Source organism: Penicillium canescens, assembly GCF_028828765.1.
Source record: "Penicillium canescens strain IBT 15451 chromosome Unknown utg000002l_segment0_segment0, whole genome shotgun sequence".
Taxonomy (NCBI): Eukaryota; Fungi; Ascomycota; class Eurotiomycetes; order Eurotiales; family Aspergillaceae; genus Penicillium; species Penicillium canescens.
The window spans coordinates 3,112,328-3,129,179 of NW_026703964.1; the positions used below are offsets into that span (position 1 = coordinate 3,112,328).

The 16,852-nt window shown below is 50.0% G+C and overlaps 4 protein-coding genes across 4 annotated transcripts; all 4 read right to left on the reverse strand.

Moving 5' to 3' along the window:
• Positions 1-327: 327 nt before the first annotated feature.
• N7446_002377 (KH domain-containing protein) lies at positions 328-2,037 on the reverse strand. Its single transcript, XM_058511126.1, has 3 exons — positions 1,875-2,037; positions 1,299-1,782; positions 328-1,183 (listed from the first exon to the last, which is right to left on the reverse strand). Exons 2-3 carry the CDS (start codon positions 1,690-1,692, stop codon positions 489-491), a joined length of 1,089 nt encoding a protein of 362 aa, XP_058376662.1. The 5' UTR covers positions 1,693-1,782; positions 1,875-2,037; the 3' UTR covers positions 328-488.
• Positions 2,038-2,155: 118 nt separating this feature from the next.
• Positions 2,156-3,535, reverse strand: N7446_002378 (alcohol dehydrogenase family protein; the record flags this gene model as incomplete). Its single annotated transcript, XM_058511127.1, has 6 exons — positions 2,156-2,258; positions 2,308-2,429; positions 2,482-2,946; positions 2,997-3,093; positions 3,171-3,317; positions 3,387-3,535. The coding sequence occupies 6 exons, from the start codon at positions 3,533-3,535 to the stop codon at positions 2,156-2,158; spliced, it is 1,083 nt and encodes a 360-aa protein (XP_058376663.1).
• Positions 3,536-4,346: 811 nt separating this feature from the next.
• N7446_002379 (putative Yippee zinc-binding protein Moh1) lies at positions 4,347-4,781 on the reverse strand (the record flags this gene model as incomplete). The annotated part of the gene is made up of 2 exons (XM_058511128.1): positions 4,347-4,580; positions 4,683-4,781. 2 exons carry the CDS (start codon positions 4,779-4,781, stop codon positions 4,347-4,349), a joined length of 333 nt encoding a protein of 110 aa, XP_058376664.1.
• A 789-nt stretch (positions 4,782-5,570) lies between these two features.
• ura7 (small subunit rRNA maturation protein UTP4) lies at positions 5,571-8,526 on the reverse strand (the record flags this gene model as incomplete). Its single annotated transcript, XM_058511129.1, has 3 exons — positions 5,571-7,109; positions 7,176-7,408; positions 7,470-8,526. The coding sequence occupies 3 exons, from the start codon at positions 8,524-8,526 to the stop codon at positions 5,571-5,573; spliced, it is 2,829 nt and encodes a 942-aa protein (XP_058376665.1).
• Positions 8,527-16,852: the final 8,326 nt, after the last annotated feature.

The window sequence follows — 16,852 nt, forward strand, 5'->3', positions numbered from 1 at the left end:
ACAGAGGTCGGGAGAAAGACGGGATCAGGGATATCACGGCGAAAGTTCATGCTGGATGAGGAGCGAAAGAGGGAAATGGAGGATTTGGTCTGTCACGATTAACGTAACGAATTCGAGAGTAAGGATCAAGGGACAGTGTTGAGTTAGCGGTTCAATTCAACGCACGATGGCCGAGAAAGGCCACCCGGACTTGGTATCTAATACGCATGTTCCATCCATTCATCGCAGTGAACCTTTGCTTTTTGTGAATAAGAGCGACGTACGAGGCCAGAACACTCAGGAAGAATCAAAAAAGGGAAGAGATAGAGGAAACCTGGAGGCACTTGGAAACGAGGTAGAGAAGTAGAAAAAATAAAATAAAAGCGCTAGCACATGACCGCCGCTGATCGTGACCGACAGTCTCCAAGGAAATCGTAAGGTCAGAGAACACAAAGGGGAATCCGCTAGGTCCGTCTCATGCACACATACCAGGGGAAATCCGAAGGAGCTTACTCCTGGGACTGACTGCGGCGGGTCTTCTCAGCTTCGAGGTTCTCGTAGAGAAGGTAGAGGGCCTTCTCGTTGGCCTGGGCACTGCCCATGATAGTGAACATGCGCTCGCCAGTCTCGTCGTGAGGGGCCTTGGCAATGGAAATGCGGGCTCCGGAGCTGCGGCGAATATCGGTGATCTTGGTACCGGCCCGGCCGATGATGCAGCCAACCATGTCTGCGGGGATGCTGATGTTCTGAGTCTGGATCTCTTCGCCGTCCTCGGTGACCAGAGGGTAGCCGCGGTTGCCAGCGTCGGAGTTGGATCGGCGGTTGTATCCGCCGTCACTGAAGTCGTTGCCGTTACCGGTGCGGTTGTATTGGCGGCTGTTTTGGTAGTTGTTGTTGTTGCTAGCCACGGGGTTGTTGTTCAAGGGCTGCGAGCTGCTGAGAGAAGCACGAACAGCGGGGTTGTAGAGAACGGTGCCGGTGCCGCGCTGCCAGTCGTCGAGCAGGCACTTGCCAATTTCCCAAACAGCCTTCTCGATGCCCTCGGGGGTGCCCTGCACCTCCACGATGCGCTCAGTAGACTGGGGGAGCATTTCCTTCTGCGCGACCATGCGCACACCCGATGCATCCTGGATGTGCTTGATCTTGAGACCCTGTCGTCCGATGATGGTACCCATCTGGTTGTGAGAGATCAGAAGGCGAACGGCTGGAATATGTTAGCGCGGTTCTCGAACAAAATGACTCCTATGGATCTCTTCGACGCCCATCTAAAAGCGAGTCCAAATCCAGATATCAAAAAGCGAAGAAAAGAGGTCACTTACGGTGGGTTCCGTTGTTAGAGACAACGCCGCCCATACCCATCTGCGGGGCGCCCTCCAGAAGACCCTTGGCCACGATCGCGTAGGCCCGAGCAAGCGAGCGCAGTTGACCAGTAACAGTGAGGACACGGTCATGGACACCAGGAACAACCTTGCTCACGCCAGCCTTGACACCGGTCTCATCGCGCAGGTCAGCGACGTTCTTGCCGGCCTTGCCAATAATGACACCGGCCTCCTTGGAGGAGACGATAGCACGGAGAGTCAACTCGGAGATGGCGTATTCCTCCTCGGTCTTGAGAGGCGCTTCAAGTTCACCCTGGTCGGCCAGGTTCTCGTTGAAGTTATCGGTCATGGGCTCGTCCACGACGGTGGTCTGGTGAATTTCGGTAGTCTCCATTGTTGGAGTTGAGGGAGGTGGTTTGAGAGGTGTGTGGTGGGATAGGATGGGGCGTTTCAGGTACGGTCGCGAAATGCGGAAAAGTAGAGTCTTCAAATGAAATAGTCAGGTTTTTGCGCAAGAAAAAGTGAGGCGCGCATAACAGTGATGATGCGCTAAAAATGGCAAGATGAGGGACTTACCGAAGTGGAGAAATGAGGAGGGGAAAACGGCAGAAAGGCGGGAGATATCGAGGAGAGGAGGAGAAGGGAAAGAGGAACGAGGAAGAGGGAGGAAAGAGAAGCACAGGAGAGAACGAGAGAGCAGAGGATAGAAGGAAGAGGTGGAGGAGAAGAGAAAGAGGAGAGAGACGAGGTGGGTGTGTATTAAGCGGACCCAACCGAGTATCTCTGGTCCGGATGACTTCAGTGTGAACATTTCTTCATTTCTTCATTTCTTTATTTCTTCGGTTCTACTTCCTACTCTACTGTCCAGCTAGGAATACAACCTTCTGCACTTTCATCGCGTTAAACAGCTCATAGCCCTCCACCGCCTGCGAAAGCGGCATAACCTTATCGAGCATGAAGCTATTCAAACATTAGCAACCATCCAACATCAAAGAGCAGCATCACTCACCCAAGTTTATGCTGGTTGTTCTTCAGCACCTCCAGAGCCTGGGGCGCAACTGATCGAACAGGACATCGACCCATTTGAACAGTCAAGTTCTTAGAGTAGGCATCATCCCCATTCCAGGGAATCTGTCCGAACTGCCTTAGCGACACTACTTCCATCTAGAGGATAGCTACTCACCTCGCCATTGTGAACACCAACACTGCTGATAGTACCCCAAGGACGCAACAACTCATACCCAGTGCGCAAAGCAGGACTCAAGCCAACCACTTCAATAACAGCGTCCGCACCACGGCCGTTCGTCAACTCTTGCACACGCTTGTCCAGACCAGCACGGTCTGTCTGGAAGTTCCAGGGCTCAGCGCCGAGAGACTTGGCAAGCTCAAGTCTCGACGGGACCGAGTCAACAGCCAGGATATGCTTGGGCTTGTACTCGAGCGCGTTGATGAGAGCACAGAGACCAACGGGTCCACAACCAATGAGGACAACAGTCTGCTCAGCAATCTGCTCCGAAGTGGAGTTTTTGAATGCATTGTTGGCTGCGAACCATCCAGTGGGGAAGATGTCTCCCATGAGCACCAGGTACTTCTCGTCCACGCCCTCGGGGGCCTTCATGACGGAGCCTTCGGCATTGGGGATGCGGGCCTGGTTGGGTTAGCATCAGAGAATACACCAGCTTGGCACGTAAGACTCACATATTCAGCCTGTCCACCGTCCAGGTTGGCACATCCAAAGAGGCTGCTCTTTTCACAGCGAGAAGACCACCCTTGCTTGCAGTAGAAGCACTCCGCGCTATAATGATGTCAGTGCGAAGGCCATATCTTAGGGCCGCATATTGCCAATGCGCCTTGTGAGGGAAAGTTCCTTACCAAGAAGTAGTGAACGCAGTAACGACACGGTCACCCTTCCGGAGATTCTTCACAGCGCTGCCCAACTCAACAATCTCTCCCACGAACTCATGGCCCATGATAAAGCCGGTCCCAGCGGGCTCAATGCCACGAAACATGTGCAACTCACTACAAGCAGATATCGTTAGAATTGAAGCTTATTTTTTTCTTCTCGAAATGAACAATAACCAATCTCACCTTCCGCAAAGCGCAGTATATCCCACCTTAACCACAACATCCTCAGGATCCTGCACCTTGGGAATGGGCCTCTGCTCAACCGCAACCTTATAAGGGCCGTGGAAGATAACAGCCTGCATCATGCCGGATTCTGAGGTAGTAGCAGCCATTCTGTATGATTCAATTAATTAATTATGCCCTTGCTCTTTATACTAGAGAAAAGCTTTCGGCAATTGGCAGAGACTTACTTGGGGTAATAGTGGGGGAGCCCTTAGTCAACCGTTTCGTGTTGGAGATAATTTTTTTCTTCGATATCGAACGACCAATTTATAGTTGGATCCGAGAGAGGAAGATAATTCTATTGAGCAATTTCTTCATTCTCGGACTTCTGTGCGAATTATTCTGGTGGGGCTGTACGATATGTCCACTGTGTTTTGTCTCCACTGGTAGATGATGCCGGAATAGGATATAGATCGAGCCGGCTTCTCTACGGGGTGGTTCTAGAAGCGAAAGGCGGCTCTTTCAATACAGCTGCAAGCTCCCAAATTCTGGGAGACTTGTAGTTTGAAGTGGTGATAAGAGACAGACTTCTAGAGAACATGGCCCCTTCAAGAACTACGGTACTACGGTACGCGGGAGAGTGATGAGCCATCAAACTACATTCAGAGCTACATAAACACTGCCAGGAGGCAGTCTTGCAAATAGCCCATCTCAGTCTCGTCAGGCCCAAGAGAGAATAGGGATCAAATCAAACCAAATGCCCAGAAACGCCAGTTGTAAACACCAGAGCTGGAAATAGAAAAAAGCGTAAAGCAAGCAAGCCGCAAAAACCAGTCTGATAAGAATAATAGAATCGTGATGCTCATAAATGCAACCTGCGCTTTCAAAAGAACAAAAATCGGCCGTCAAGTGCCCGTATCGAAGATCAACACCGAGAGACTCAAGAGTCGCAAGTCGCCCGAAGTGGAAGGTTGACCTCCACTAGCAAACGACACACAGCAACTCCTCCTCAAGAATGAACTTGCCCTCCTTGTATTTCTCGCTGCTCTCATATGCCTTGTCATACTTCCACCCTACCGTTTCCTTGCACTGTCTGCAAGCGATATCGCGGACAATGTGTCGGCCAGTTGTCATATTGCGATCGACGGCCTCGCCTTCCGTGACATTAACGACGTTGTTGAAGAGGTATGCCTTTCCATGCTGGCCTCGAAAGTTCTATATAGATCGAAAAGAGAGTCGCGGGTTAGCAGCGGGCCTTTTGTCATAGGTGCGGGGAAGTAAAAGTATCAGGATAGTAGTGTGAGAAGAGGCACATACCCGACTGATGATATCATTATAATCTGCCAAATGGGTTTTGCACCCTTTGCACCCGAAGATCTTGTTGGCAGTCAAGTAGACGTTGTATGAGAGGCCCATAGTGGCTGTAGTTGTGCAGGCTGGCTGCGGTTACTGGCGGGCGGAGGGAGGTGTACTTCTGTGAGGGTCTGGAGTGAAGTTGAGAGATCCTGGGATGTGAGTCCGAAAAAGCAGCAGAGCTGATACTGATACTGATTCTAGGGGATATGCGGGCCGTTTTATTGAAAAGGGGCCAGCGTGTTGGGCTTGCTTTCCTCGATCTGGAGTTGCCCCGCCCTGGATTTGTTTCGGGAGGGACGACCTGGTTCCTTGTCTCCTTGGATGAGAGGTTATGCTCTTTGAAGTGGGTTTATAGCAGATGATCCAGGGCCTTTGTTGTGGCCTACGGAGAGGGAGAGAGAGGGACGTCGTCCAGCTGACGTGTTGACGATAAGCCGATAAGCGGATTGGAGATTCGGGGATTCGCGGACAAGTGAGAGCAAGTGAACAAGTAGCAAGTGAGAATACGTTTAGGACTTTTAGGATCCAGCAGTGTTTAGGAGAAGGTTCCAAAGTCAAGTGAACTGAGTTCGGGACTTAAAATCACTGGGCTGCCTCAGGCCGCAATCGTCATTACAAGATCCTGAGCTTCCTTTGTCAGGTCACTACGGAGTACGCTACTATATAAAGAAGGTCACAGGGGATATAGTCATTAGCTATTTTCAGATCAATTCAAAATCCCTGTACAAAAAGCGCCGGTAAATGCGCTCCTCCAAGTAATGCTCAAATGACCAAATTACACGTCTGAATCAGCTGCATCCTTTTTTTTACAGAACCCATCTCACACCTATTGGCTTCACTCATAGTCCTTCACATAACGACCAGGCAGTTCCACATCCCACATCGGGCGCTCCACCACGGCAACCTCCAGGAGCCCACTGGATCCCTCGTCCGAACCGTCGTCCGACAAGTTGTTAAGGGGGCGATTCCCAGGATGTCACGGTATTTATAGGTGTGCCACCACCGACGCGGAGGCTGAGCGCCGTCAGTCTCCACCTGCTTCTTCGGGGTATCGGCAGCCCCGTTGGCAGCAGTGAGGGAATGACGCTTCCGTGATCCCTTCTGGGGAGTTGAAGTTTCAACTGCAGCTCCATCTCCACGTCGTAGACGGGCCAGGGTTGTCTCATTGCTGGCTGCGAAGGCCTCATCGTACTCGTAGGCCTCGTCATCCTCGCCCGGAACACGGGGACGCTCCTTGTCCAGTGCGACCCACTCGCCCTGCGATTCGTCACTGCCGACAATCTTGCGGACCTTGGTTCCAAAGTGGATGTCCATCTGTGACTGTTGGATCCGGTCACCGGCGCCGGTGTTGTGCTTCCTCCGCTCCTCTTCGTCATCGTCTTGTGCCTCGCGTTTTCGCTTTGAGGCCTTGACAAGTTGACTCTTCGGGTCTTCGGTGGCTCCCTCAACCTCCTCGGGGGAGGGGAAATCCTGGAGGAGGTCGAACATCCAAAGCCACGACGCTCCGTATAGCCAGAGACGCTCGCGGCCCTCGAAAAGATCCCACATGCAGCCCATGGCTCTGTCTTTGACGCCCCGGAACTCGGCGGGGAGGTATGCCTTGGGGTTGCGTCTTGACCAATCGGATAGTTTTCCATCGCGAGCATCGAATTCGATGAGTTGATGTTCACTTGTGAGTACCATCAAGCGAGACTCTTCGGACTGATTCGTGCCGTTGGCCAAAAGCTTTTGTGTGGGAGCACTCTTGGGGCGGAAAGACAACAAGGTGATTCCTGACTTCATACGGGGGATTGGTGATTCGGTAGCAGCGATAGTCCAGCGCTCGCCCTCAAACGCGACATCCTGGTCCTCGTCATCGGATGAATCGTCGTCAGACTCTGCGGCTCCGTTTTGCTTCACTGCACCGTTCGCACCGGACCCTGTCTCTGTGCCCAGCACCCAGGTGTCGATGCAACCGGAGAGGTCACCACAAGCCAGAATCTTGCTATCATCGGAAAACACCACAGATCGTATCGTCTTTTCGTAGTCACCCAGTGTTCCGTGGGTAGCCTTTTCGTGTCGTACATGCCGTGTGGTTCTCTTGAGCTTCGCGAATTGCGGTGCCACTTGGCTCTTCTCGGTGGGCGCGGAGGCGGGCTGGATCCGTGCCATGTAGACCTCGCTGTTGGGACGGACAATAGAAACCCAGCGACCATCTGGGGAGATAGTGACAAGGCGAGCACCGTCGTCGGAAAGCGCCTTGGGGACTTCGATCTTTTGGATACGCAGGGCACCCTTCTCATCGCCCTTGCGGCGACGGAGTGCAAACAGCTTCACTTCGGCAATTGTTGCGACGGCGAGTGTCTTGCCGTCTGGGGACAGCATTGCTGATGAAATGTTCTCTTCACCCTGGAGAGAGAAGTAATGGTCAGGACTAGGTCTCTCGTATGCTATACTGATTGGCAAGCCACATACCTGAATCAACACCTTTCCAACAAGTCTATGCCTTTGGCCATCAATGTTCTCGTGCAAAGAGGCCGGACCCCGGGACACACGCCACAGACTGACTTCCCTGTCCCAGAAACTCATAACCAATCGAGAAGAGGGTGCGGAGGTAAGTTGGGGGATCTGTGGTAAGCTGGAAAGCTTGCGGTGGTGTTCCTTTCCGAATTCACGAAGAGGCAGAACGATAGGTGTGGCATCGGGACCTTTAAACGAAACAGTTAGCATTGCATGAATAACCTGGTTCACGGAGCCCTTTCAACATACCTCCAGACACGGCGATACTGATTTCCTTGGTCTCGTATACAGCAAAGGTCTTGACATCGTGAGTGTGGTAGCGACGATGCATGACTTCTGCCCAGCGACTCTTCTTATCGCCCTTCTCGCCTTCCTTCTTGCGGTAGACAACCGTCCTCTGGTCGGCACCTCCACTGATAACAGTATCTCCATTGGCACTCACAGCCACATCAAGTGTATCGGCAAGGTGACCTTGTATCCGTTGAACAAGTGAATAGTTCTTTGCATCCCAGAAGCGAATTTCGCCAGCCGAGTCACCGGAGACAATAGTGCCATCCGGCAGACACTTCACAGACCAGACCAAAAGCTCCTTAGGACCACCCGTTGGACCCTTTCCCAGCGAAATCGTCCTCAACTGCTGACCAGTACGAATATCAAATAGACGAATGGAACTATCAGCGTAGCCAGCGACAATGGTGTGGCGGTTCTGGAAAGCAACGCTAAGCACACGCGCTTTCTTCGTCGAAGGACGCATCAAACGCAAGAACTTAAGGTCGTCATCGGCAGTAGACAAAATCACAATTGAGCCATCCGCACATCCAGCCGCAAGGTGCTGACCCATGAACTCGCCCTCGGCGGGAAGAAGGGTCTTCCCATCCTTGCCCCGCTTAGTTGCCTGCCAGCGCGGCTGCGCAGCAAGGCACCAGATCTCACCGTAATTGCCGCTGGAGTGGCGTAGTGGACGACCGTTCTCGAGGTCCCACTCGGTGACGGCGGTGGAATATCCAATGCTGAACAGACGCAGCTTGCCAGGAACCTTGGAGCCGTGGGGACCGTCCTCCATGGGGTCGAGGGTCCATGCAAGTCCTTCAATGCTCCGGTCTTTGCCTCCACGCATCACAGTCTCCTGGAACCAGGCTCCGCGCATCGGGTTCCATATTTCGATGTCGCCGTTTGCACGGCCGATCGCGAGTCGGAGGGTGGAAACGCCTCGGCCTGCTTGGTCTGCTGAAGGGGGATGTGAGAATGCAAGCGCATTGATCGCCTGCGGGTTGTAGGAAACGAATCGGCAACGGTGGATATCCATGGTTGGTAGTTTAGGCTTCGAAGTCTGTGAGCTCTGCGAGTATTGGAATGAGGTAAATCGGACGGTGGTGCTGAATAACAATTCAGGATTATTCCAGCTTAGGCTGTGGTATCAGCCTTTAAACACTCATCTCGTAGACGCAATGGAGATATTAGAGCGTGGTGCCGAAGCTTTTGTTACGACTGATGCGCTCCCGCTTTTTTTTCTGTAGATAATTTTTAGCGGCCGGAATATCTTGACTTTTCAGGATATTTTACCCGAGGTCACGTGTAAACATCCAGATATATTGGTGCCTTGTGGATCAGGCTACCAACATTCGTGGGAAGCGCTCACATTCATGAAAATTAAGTAAATTGATATATTTATGGTTGTATCTGAGGTCACAGAGCCGTATGCTGTAGTTGGTGAGCTCTTGAGGGGCTACCGGAAGAGATGGGAGAAAAGTCGTTATACTATGTCCTATACATGGTCTTAAAAAGTCAAGACCTGACTCGAGTATATGCTTAGAAGTCAGGAAGATACGACAGGTATTTCTGAAAAATTGATGGAGCTATTAACTGCCAGTATCAAGTACCAGTCAACAATGTGTCCAGATACCCAGCAAAGACTCCGATGTTTTGAAACATGATGTTTGTGCGACATTACAGATGCTGTGTAATATCTTTGATTTCATGCCAACTCGGCATTAGGGTAAGAATCAAGGAAATGTCCCTCGGTCAGAAGCGGTCAGCTCTATCATTCACCCATATATAGACCAGCAAGCGGTTACTGACCGACATATAATCCAAGCATTGTCATAATTCAAACCAGGGGTCCAGCGGCACCATTGGGTACCGACGTAGACCAGTCAGTCTGTAGCCCGGTATTGAATTTCAATGGCGCGGCAGGAAATGCATTGTGCTCTTCAAGGCCATTATAGATGGAGATCCATCATGCCAAATGTAAGGGAGCCAAAGCATCAGCGAGCGAAAAGGCCAGGCTCAGCTGAACCTGTCAGCGAAAGATTGACGAAATGTGCCACGAGCGTCAATCGTCCACCAATAGCTCAATGCAGTTGGCATGGGCCATCAAAGTCCCCCATCAGGATTCCTTGAATTGAAGGTGGAGGTGGGCCATCAACCGGCTGCCACGTCAGAAGCAGCCATCTTTAGCTTGTTATAGTCTGGTGTGGCTGACTTGAAGGATAGCCCGTCCTGCTTTGGCTATGTATCAGATTTCCAAGAACACTTGCAGATGAGCTTTCTGATAGGTTGTGGCATGCAGAGGACAGCCCACATCCTATCGCGGTTGCAGCATCTCACTGGATGAGCAGTGGCGAGCTAAAAGACAGGAAAGGCTGAGGTGAATCCGGGCGTCGCTATTGGCCAATCTGTAACGGGATGAAGGAGGGGAAGGTCAGACCATGGATGTTGTCCTTGAAGGGCCTGATCGAGCGGCTCATATCATCCCAATTACATGCATATGTTCTTAGATTTTGGCACACGGGTCGTCATTGTTGGGATTCTATTTGCGAATGGGGGAGGGGTGGCTAACCCCCCTTGTCAGCATGGGCTCGGACGCTACCCCGGGCGCATGGGATCGATAGTTCGGCTGAGTTCAGGGAAGAATGGCCACGGCTGAGGCCTTTGATCCGTTTAACCCCTGGGGTTATGGTTGGCCTGGAGAGGGTTGCCGCAAAGCCGGGATCATCGAACTCAATTAAAGTGAATCTCGTATGCTTGATTCTCGTTTTCTAGGGAGGTTAGCCAGCTCCACATTCAGGTTCGATCCCAGCTGAAATGGGTCGCGATCTCTGAGGGCATCCCGTCTAGAGTTCCAGTGTGGACTTGGCGGTCGATAGCCCGTAGACAACCTATGGAATATTATTTGTCGACCTGACCCGCCCCCAACCAGATCGCGTGGTGTTCGGAGAAAGGCATTGATTTCTAACACTGGGCTGTGAGGACTCTAGACTTCAAAAGATAGCGGATCGGCAAATATAAACGCAATGCCAAATTGACGCGATCCAGAGAGTTTACTAAGATTCGCGCCGAGGGAAAAGGAAAGCAAATTGGTGTTAAGAGGGCATGTGTTCCAAGGCAAGATCCATGCTATTTGACACATATAATATGGAAAAAAACCTGACGCTCCGTTTTTTTGCAGGGATAGGCATCTTTAATTTGCAAACTTTGGAACTATTTATTGCCCTGAACGCGCAACTGTGGGACGCGAACCTGATGACGGCATAGACTGAATCCTGCCGAGGCCCAAATACCACTAACGCATACACACATGGGACACTAGGCGAGCAATTGCCAGTCCAATTCGTATTCCTGTAGGGACCTGCTTGTCTTTAAGTTCTGGTCTGGCTTTCGGAGTGTTTCGTGTTTCCAACCCAATTTATCCTCTTTCGGATAGCTGAGAGTGTCTAGCCGGTACAGCTCCAAGTGGTACTGTACGCTGCGGCTATTCCCCACTGTGTTTTTGCCCTAAAACCCGTCAGGCTTAGCGACGTATTGAGCAGCCTTACAGCTCCGATTACCTGGAAAGCGTCAATGCTAACACATGAGTGTTAAATCAGATCAGATCCGGCAATATAACGTTAGTCTACATCCCTACATGTATGAAGTTGTGTATACAAAGTGACAATTCTCTAAAATGGGTGGGGAATCAAAAAAAACCAGCGAACCATGGTTGAGCCTCCGCTTGCCCCAGTCAAGCTGCAAAGCCGAGCTTTACCTAATTAGGCCTCTTTCAACCTTCTGTGTGTAAATAGCGTCTTTTCACAATGTGGAGATTCAAGATCTTGCACAACGTCCAAACTGTACTTCACTTGAATGAAATTAGTTGACAACTGTCTAACGCCATCGCGAACCTGGTCTTGTTAGAGCGTGCTAGTTCGAACCGACCTCGGAAATTAAGGGTACGTACATGTAAGAAAGCACAGGCTAGGTGTTTGGGGCTTCGTGACATCAAATCCGAGCTTTATGCAGCTTGTCCACCACCCGGAAATTTCCTCAGCTTAAAGACCAAAAGGAAAAAAAAAGAAAAAAACAGTGGATCGGTTCCCACTATTAAGCGCAGAAAAACTTGACATTTGTATACTCCCCGCAGAGGGGCGAAACGTCAATTTTTCACCGGTCATGAACTCGGCTTTTCCCTCCGATACGCACTGAAAGATGCAATTTACGAAATGCCATTTGATATACAGTATTTGGAGGTATACGATGAAATTAATTTATAATGCAATTTGGGAAAAGCTGCAATTTGAGAACTGTTTAAACTTAAGGAGATGATAGATTTAGCTATTTGAAACCACTAGAACGCATACTAGAAAACAGCCATCTACTCAATCTGAGAAAGCCACTAAGTTCACACCCTAGACTGGTCTTTGTGCGTACAGTACCCGCGAACATCTGCCACAATTCCGCCTCGTTTCCTCAAAGACAGTGGAGCGGAAGATTGCCCAACAGAGCGGGGCGGAATCGAAAAACAGTGTAGAGAACATGCTAGACAAAGCTGAAGAGAATCGAATGTTTCCATACCATGGTTGATACATCCCGGCACGGCCCTGGATAACCGTTGTGAAAATGTGGAGTTTTGGTTACTCGGAAGCAGAAAGACCGTTTCCATGGTTGATACCTTGCAATTTGTATGATTCCACATGTCCTTTCTTGTACTATGCCAGTCCGGTATGGACTACTGCAAGTCTCGGAACTGGTTTGGTTCTGTATGGGATGTATCAGAGATATCAAATGGAATATGGAATACACATTTGTATTGTGTGTTTAGAATCTGTCAAGTATCCACTTGGCATGCCCTACAGTACAATACATATAGGTGCATCTATAGGTATCGGTTGATGCAAAACATACAAGTTCACAATCCAGTAGGATTCGCAAGATCGAATCCACACCGCTCACATGCAAACGAGTAGACCAGCACCGATCTACATGAGATAAAAGAATCCGAGAGGATGAACCAAGGACTCCTGGATTCTGAGCTCATCACATCACAGAAGGACCACTCCCTTGCAGAGCTGGACACCAACGCAGGAACACTGCAAGTGAAATAAGCAACATGGGACTGATCCAAAGGGACAAAGAACAGTGTCTTGATTTGCAGAGTCATGCGCAAGGGGGGCAATCTATACAACGCCCCATGGAGCGAGTCAGACTCGCAGCCATTGGGAAATCCAACCGATGACAAGCCATTTAAGCTTGCTTATTCACAGACAAGCATCCCTCAAGACTAGTACAGCCCTGGAGTATACCACCTGGTGATATCCCGTGCTTGCCTGAAACCAACAAGCCCAGGATCATCCATCCCTTCTCAAGTCCAAGGAAGTTCAAGCGCTTATAGCAAACCACTCACCAACCAGCCAACCAGCGAACTAACCACTTAACCAACAAACAAACCCATGGAACTAACTAGAAAACAAAGCAAGAAACACCAAATGAGATGTCCAAGCCCAAGCCCCAAAAATAGATAGAATTACCACATCTCCGACCCGGGAAGCTAAAGAAGTCCGGGGCCAATAGTGGTCCCGGACCAGTCCAGACTCAAACCACGCTCATTGCCATATGCGCGCGCTTTAAACATGCAATGCGCCCCCTAGATACTGTCTGATATGGCTCTATATTGTCGGCAGTTGAACCCCAAGATGAGACAAGAGCCAGGGGACAGACACAATCATTGCATGACTGACGTGCGCCGATTCATCCCCCTTTTCCCCTTTTTCAATTGGGGGCATGGTATGTGCGCCGGATACGCGCATCGGAAACGCATCGGCCAGGTACTAGTTTCCAAGGCATTCGGGCACGCTTTCTGTGGGCACTGGTACTTCTGCCCATTTGATGAGACTTGTTGCTTGCAGTTTGGGATGGGCGCCAACCCCCCGTTGCGACCACGTACTCTCTGCATACTGTATCTGTTCCGAAGCCGCCCCCCTTTTTCTTTTTTGGTTGCCTTTTCCTCTTGCTTTGGGCGACTTTGCGAAGGTCGTGTTTAGTACAATTGTTTCCTTGGCTCTAACAGATCGGCGTGTCGAGTTTGTTTCCTTTGATTACAGGAGTATCAGATTCGTGTACGGGTAGGACAGGATCCTTGGGTCTTTGATATTACGTTGTACAGCAGTGTACAGTATAGTATATGTGAATGTCGTAATGTGTGCAAATTATCATGGAATTCTAGAATACAAGTAAGCAGGCCATTGCCCGAAAGGAGATGGTCGGATAAGGGGGTCGACATTTGATCGGCGTATTGCATGGTGCCAGACTCGTCCAAGGAAAGACTCTCATAATTGTGAGAACTAGTCGTGTTCCTCTATGCAGCTGATACATTCCCGAGAAACAAGCATAATCAACTATGCAAATTAAAGTGTTCAAGTCCCTGGCATGCGGCAGTTCCCAGTGCAATTGAAGGTGATCTACCGTTTGCCCGTGTCTATCATTCAAGTTCATTCATTTCAAGTGTCCCTTGCTTTCCATGCCCTCGCTTATCGCTTCCCCTTTACTTGCACGAGGCGGAATCCTCTGGCGATAGGGTGATCATTGCTTCGGCAACTGCCCCGGTTCAGACGGAAGGCGCTGTAGAATTATTCGACCACATTCCTTGGAACCTAACCCCACAGAAGAGGTACATGTAGAGTGTTGTTCAACAGGGACAGTTGAGAAACGGTCGAGTCGCATATATGGTTTCATGTGCAGATGCGACTCATCAACGAGTGGCTGGAGTCAACTCCCCAGATGGAAGTAAGGATGACAAAAGCTCCGAGTGTCACTGACGATACTTTCTCCAGTTGAGACGTCTACGAACCTTATCTAAGTCGCCAGCGTGTCACAAAGTGTAAAATGCAAAGTGAACAATGAGACCGGGAGCACAACCATTAAAGCTACTAGTATTGTAGAACCAGGATCCGTAACCGGAGAGACTGTGGAGGCCGAAATTAGTGCTGAGGCAAGAACCTGCTTTTGCGGAACTTCCCCCACATAGAGAGGACAAAGAGGCTCGGAGGCTCGGGGCTACCGGGGGCAATTAGAGCCAAGCGTAGGCTGACGCGAATGGGGGAAGCACGCGAAATCAGTGGCTTCTGGACCAGTCACTGCATGTGTAAAAGTAGACCCTGGAACGCGACCGTATCGGAGTTCCAAAGATGGTACTGGGGGCCTTGTCGATCAGGAGTGTATTAGAGTGTCTCTGTCATAGGGAAGGGAATTGAGGCCTTGCAGGAAAGGGGAATATTACCATGTCTTGGAAAATGACTGGGTCGCGGCATACGGTCAAAAACGCAACAGTTTCACTATATTCTATACATTGTGGTAATATTCTGTACCTGTGCCTGTGCCTGTGCCTGTTCCTGGATAGTTCATATGTTCCTGTCTTGGTCCTGTCTATTAATTATAATATAGATAAATCACTCATCTAAAGTACTCCCCTGGGATACCCGAAAGGCAAATACCGCTATCCCCATACGGTAAGTTGGTTCAGCCTCCACTTTACCACTTTACCGTACTGTCCACAGGTGTATCTCCGTTTCTTCTTAACCTCTTCCTTTTCTCTTCTCCCTTCCACACCCGCCTGGAGAGAGATTGTCAAAAACCTCCTCCTTGTACCTCTCTCCTTCTCTTCTTCACACCTCTTCTCTCCCCTTTTTACCTCTCCTGTCAACTTGCGGAGTCCCTAGAGCCCGGTTTGCTGTCTTGACATTCCAGTCATCTCAGCTATACCACTCTTGTCGAGTCGATCTTCGACCTTGACCTCCCTCCAATTCGACGTTTGTTAACTCAAACGGCGATCCCTCCGACCTTGTCCGCCGGTGCCCTCCTGATCCCCCGGACCTCGACCCTTGGACCCTCCTGTTCCAGCTCCTGCCGGTTAGACGAGCGACAGTGTGGTATACCCATTGGATTGACTTTTGATACGAATTCTGAGTTATCTCGGTTTTTGGTCGACATTGGTTTTATACATTGGGTGAGTAAATTCATTTTTTTTTCAGTTCATTTGTGCATGTCACGCCCTGGCCCGAACCGCCCCGATGGATAGACCAGCCACCGATACTCGATTTTCCCGGACAAGAGTCCACGAGACCGTTCAATATCCAAATATGGATGGGGTGCAAAAAATTTCGTTTCGTCGGTGTGCATGAAAATTTGGCCCACAGGGCATGGTATAGTGGATTCCGTATATCCAAGTGTGCTGCCCCGACCAGATATACCTCCCGAGTCGTCAAAGTTATCAACAAGCCGGATGCTGGATATACTGGATATGGGGGGTAACAGTTCATGGAGCGGTAAAGGCTGTCCTTGGAGACGGGAAATTATGTTTTCAATAAAGATGCCATGGAATGCACCTCTAGGGCTTGACAGGCTACCTCTACCCTGGGTCCAGCTATCCAATACGAACTGCTTCTATATCTCCGGTGGGAGAATTTAAGGGGTCCACGCAAATCTTGTACTCTTGCTGCACATGCCGGGTGTCGGGGTGACGATCGTGGCCTGGCAAATACCTCTAGGCTGCACCTGGACAATCATTCCCATTGTCTATTGAACAGTTGTTGAATTGAATTGACTGACATTGTTGCCTATCGATCAGATTTTGTTCCGACTTCTGAATAGATCCACTTGTTTCTTCAACGTGGAGATAATCTCAAGTCGTTCAATTCCCGTCGAACTTCCTTCAATCTCTTCACTGAGACTTGTTCATTCATCCGTTAATCCGTGAAGTGTACGTTCGGATCATTCCTCTTTCAAGACCGCAGCCCCTGATCTTGACCCCCTTCATAGGGTTATCCTCCTTCACTCCACATTCCGCAGAATACACTGGCCTAGGGGTGAAGACGTTCACTCGTCCTTCATCTCTCTGTTTGGTATCCATCAGAATCCCAATTCAACGGATCATTCCTGCCTAGATGCCAGTCTTGCCATTACGGTAAGGGTTGCATTGTGCCCTCTGTCCGAAGGCTCCTATCTGGGTTAGTACTTTCTCAGAGTGATGACCCTTTACCTCTCATTGGATATCAAATGTCTTTGCCCTCCTACTTCCTCTACCAAGCTTTTCACTTTACACAGTCTCTTCCACACTCTCTTTTTGCTTCACAGATCTCTCATCTTATATTAATCTTTAATGCTCTACGCCGGCCTCCGCTAATATCATAATTTACCTCAGCTTCTGTCCTCTACGACTTCCACCTCGGACCCCTCCGGCCTTCACCTCAGCATTTGGACTATTGTCTCTTGCGCTGTCCATTCATTAATTGTTCAACTCTACATTCATTCCTCTTACTAATTCCACGACTGTCACTCTCTTAATTCCGTCGTTGTCTGTCCGGAGCCATCTCTACAGACTT

Excerpts from the sequence above, each read along its gene's own strand:
- N7446_002377 (XM_058511126.1), bottom strand. The coding sequence starts at position 1,692 with ATGGAGACTACCGAAATTCACCAGACCACCGTCGTGGACGAGCCCATG. Across the intron at positions 1,184-1,298 it reads CTCTAACAACGGAACCCACC|CCGTTCGCCTTCTGATCTCT; the intron begins GTAAGTGACCTC and ends AACATATTCCAG.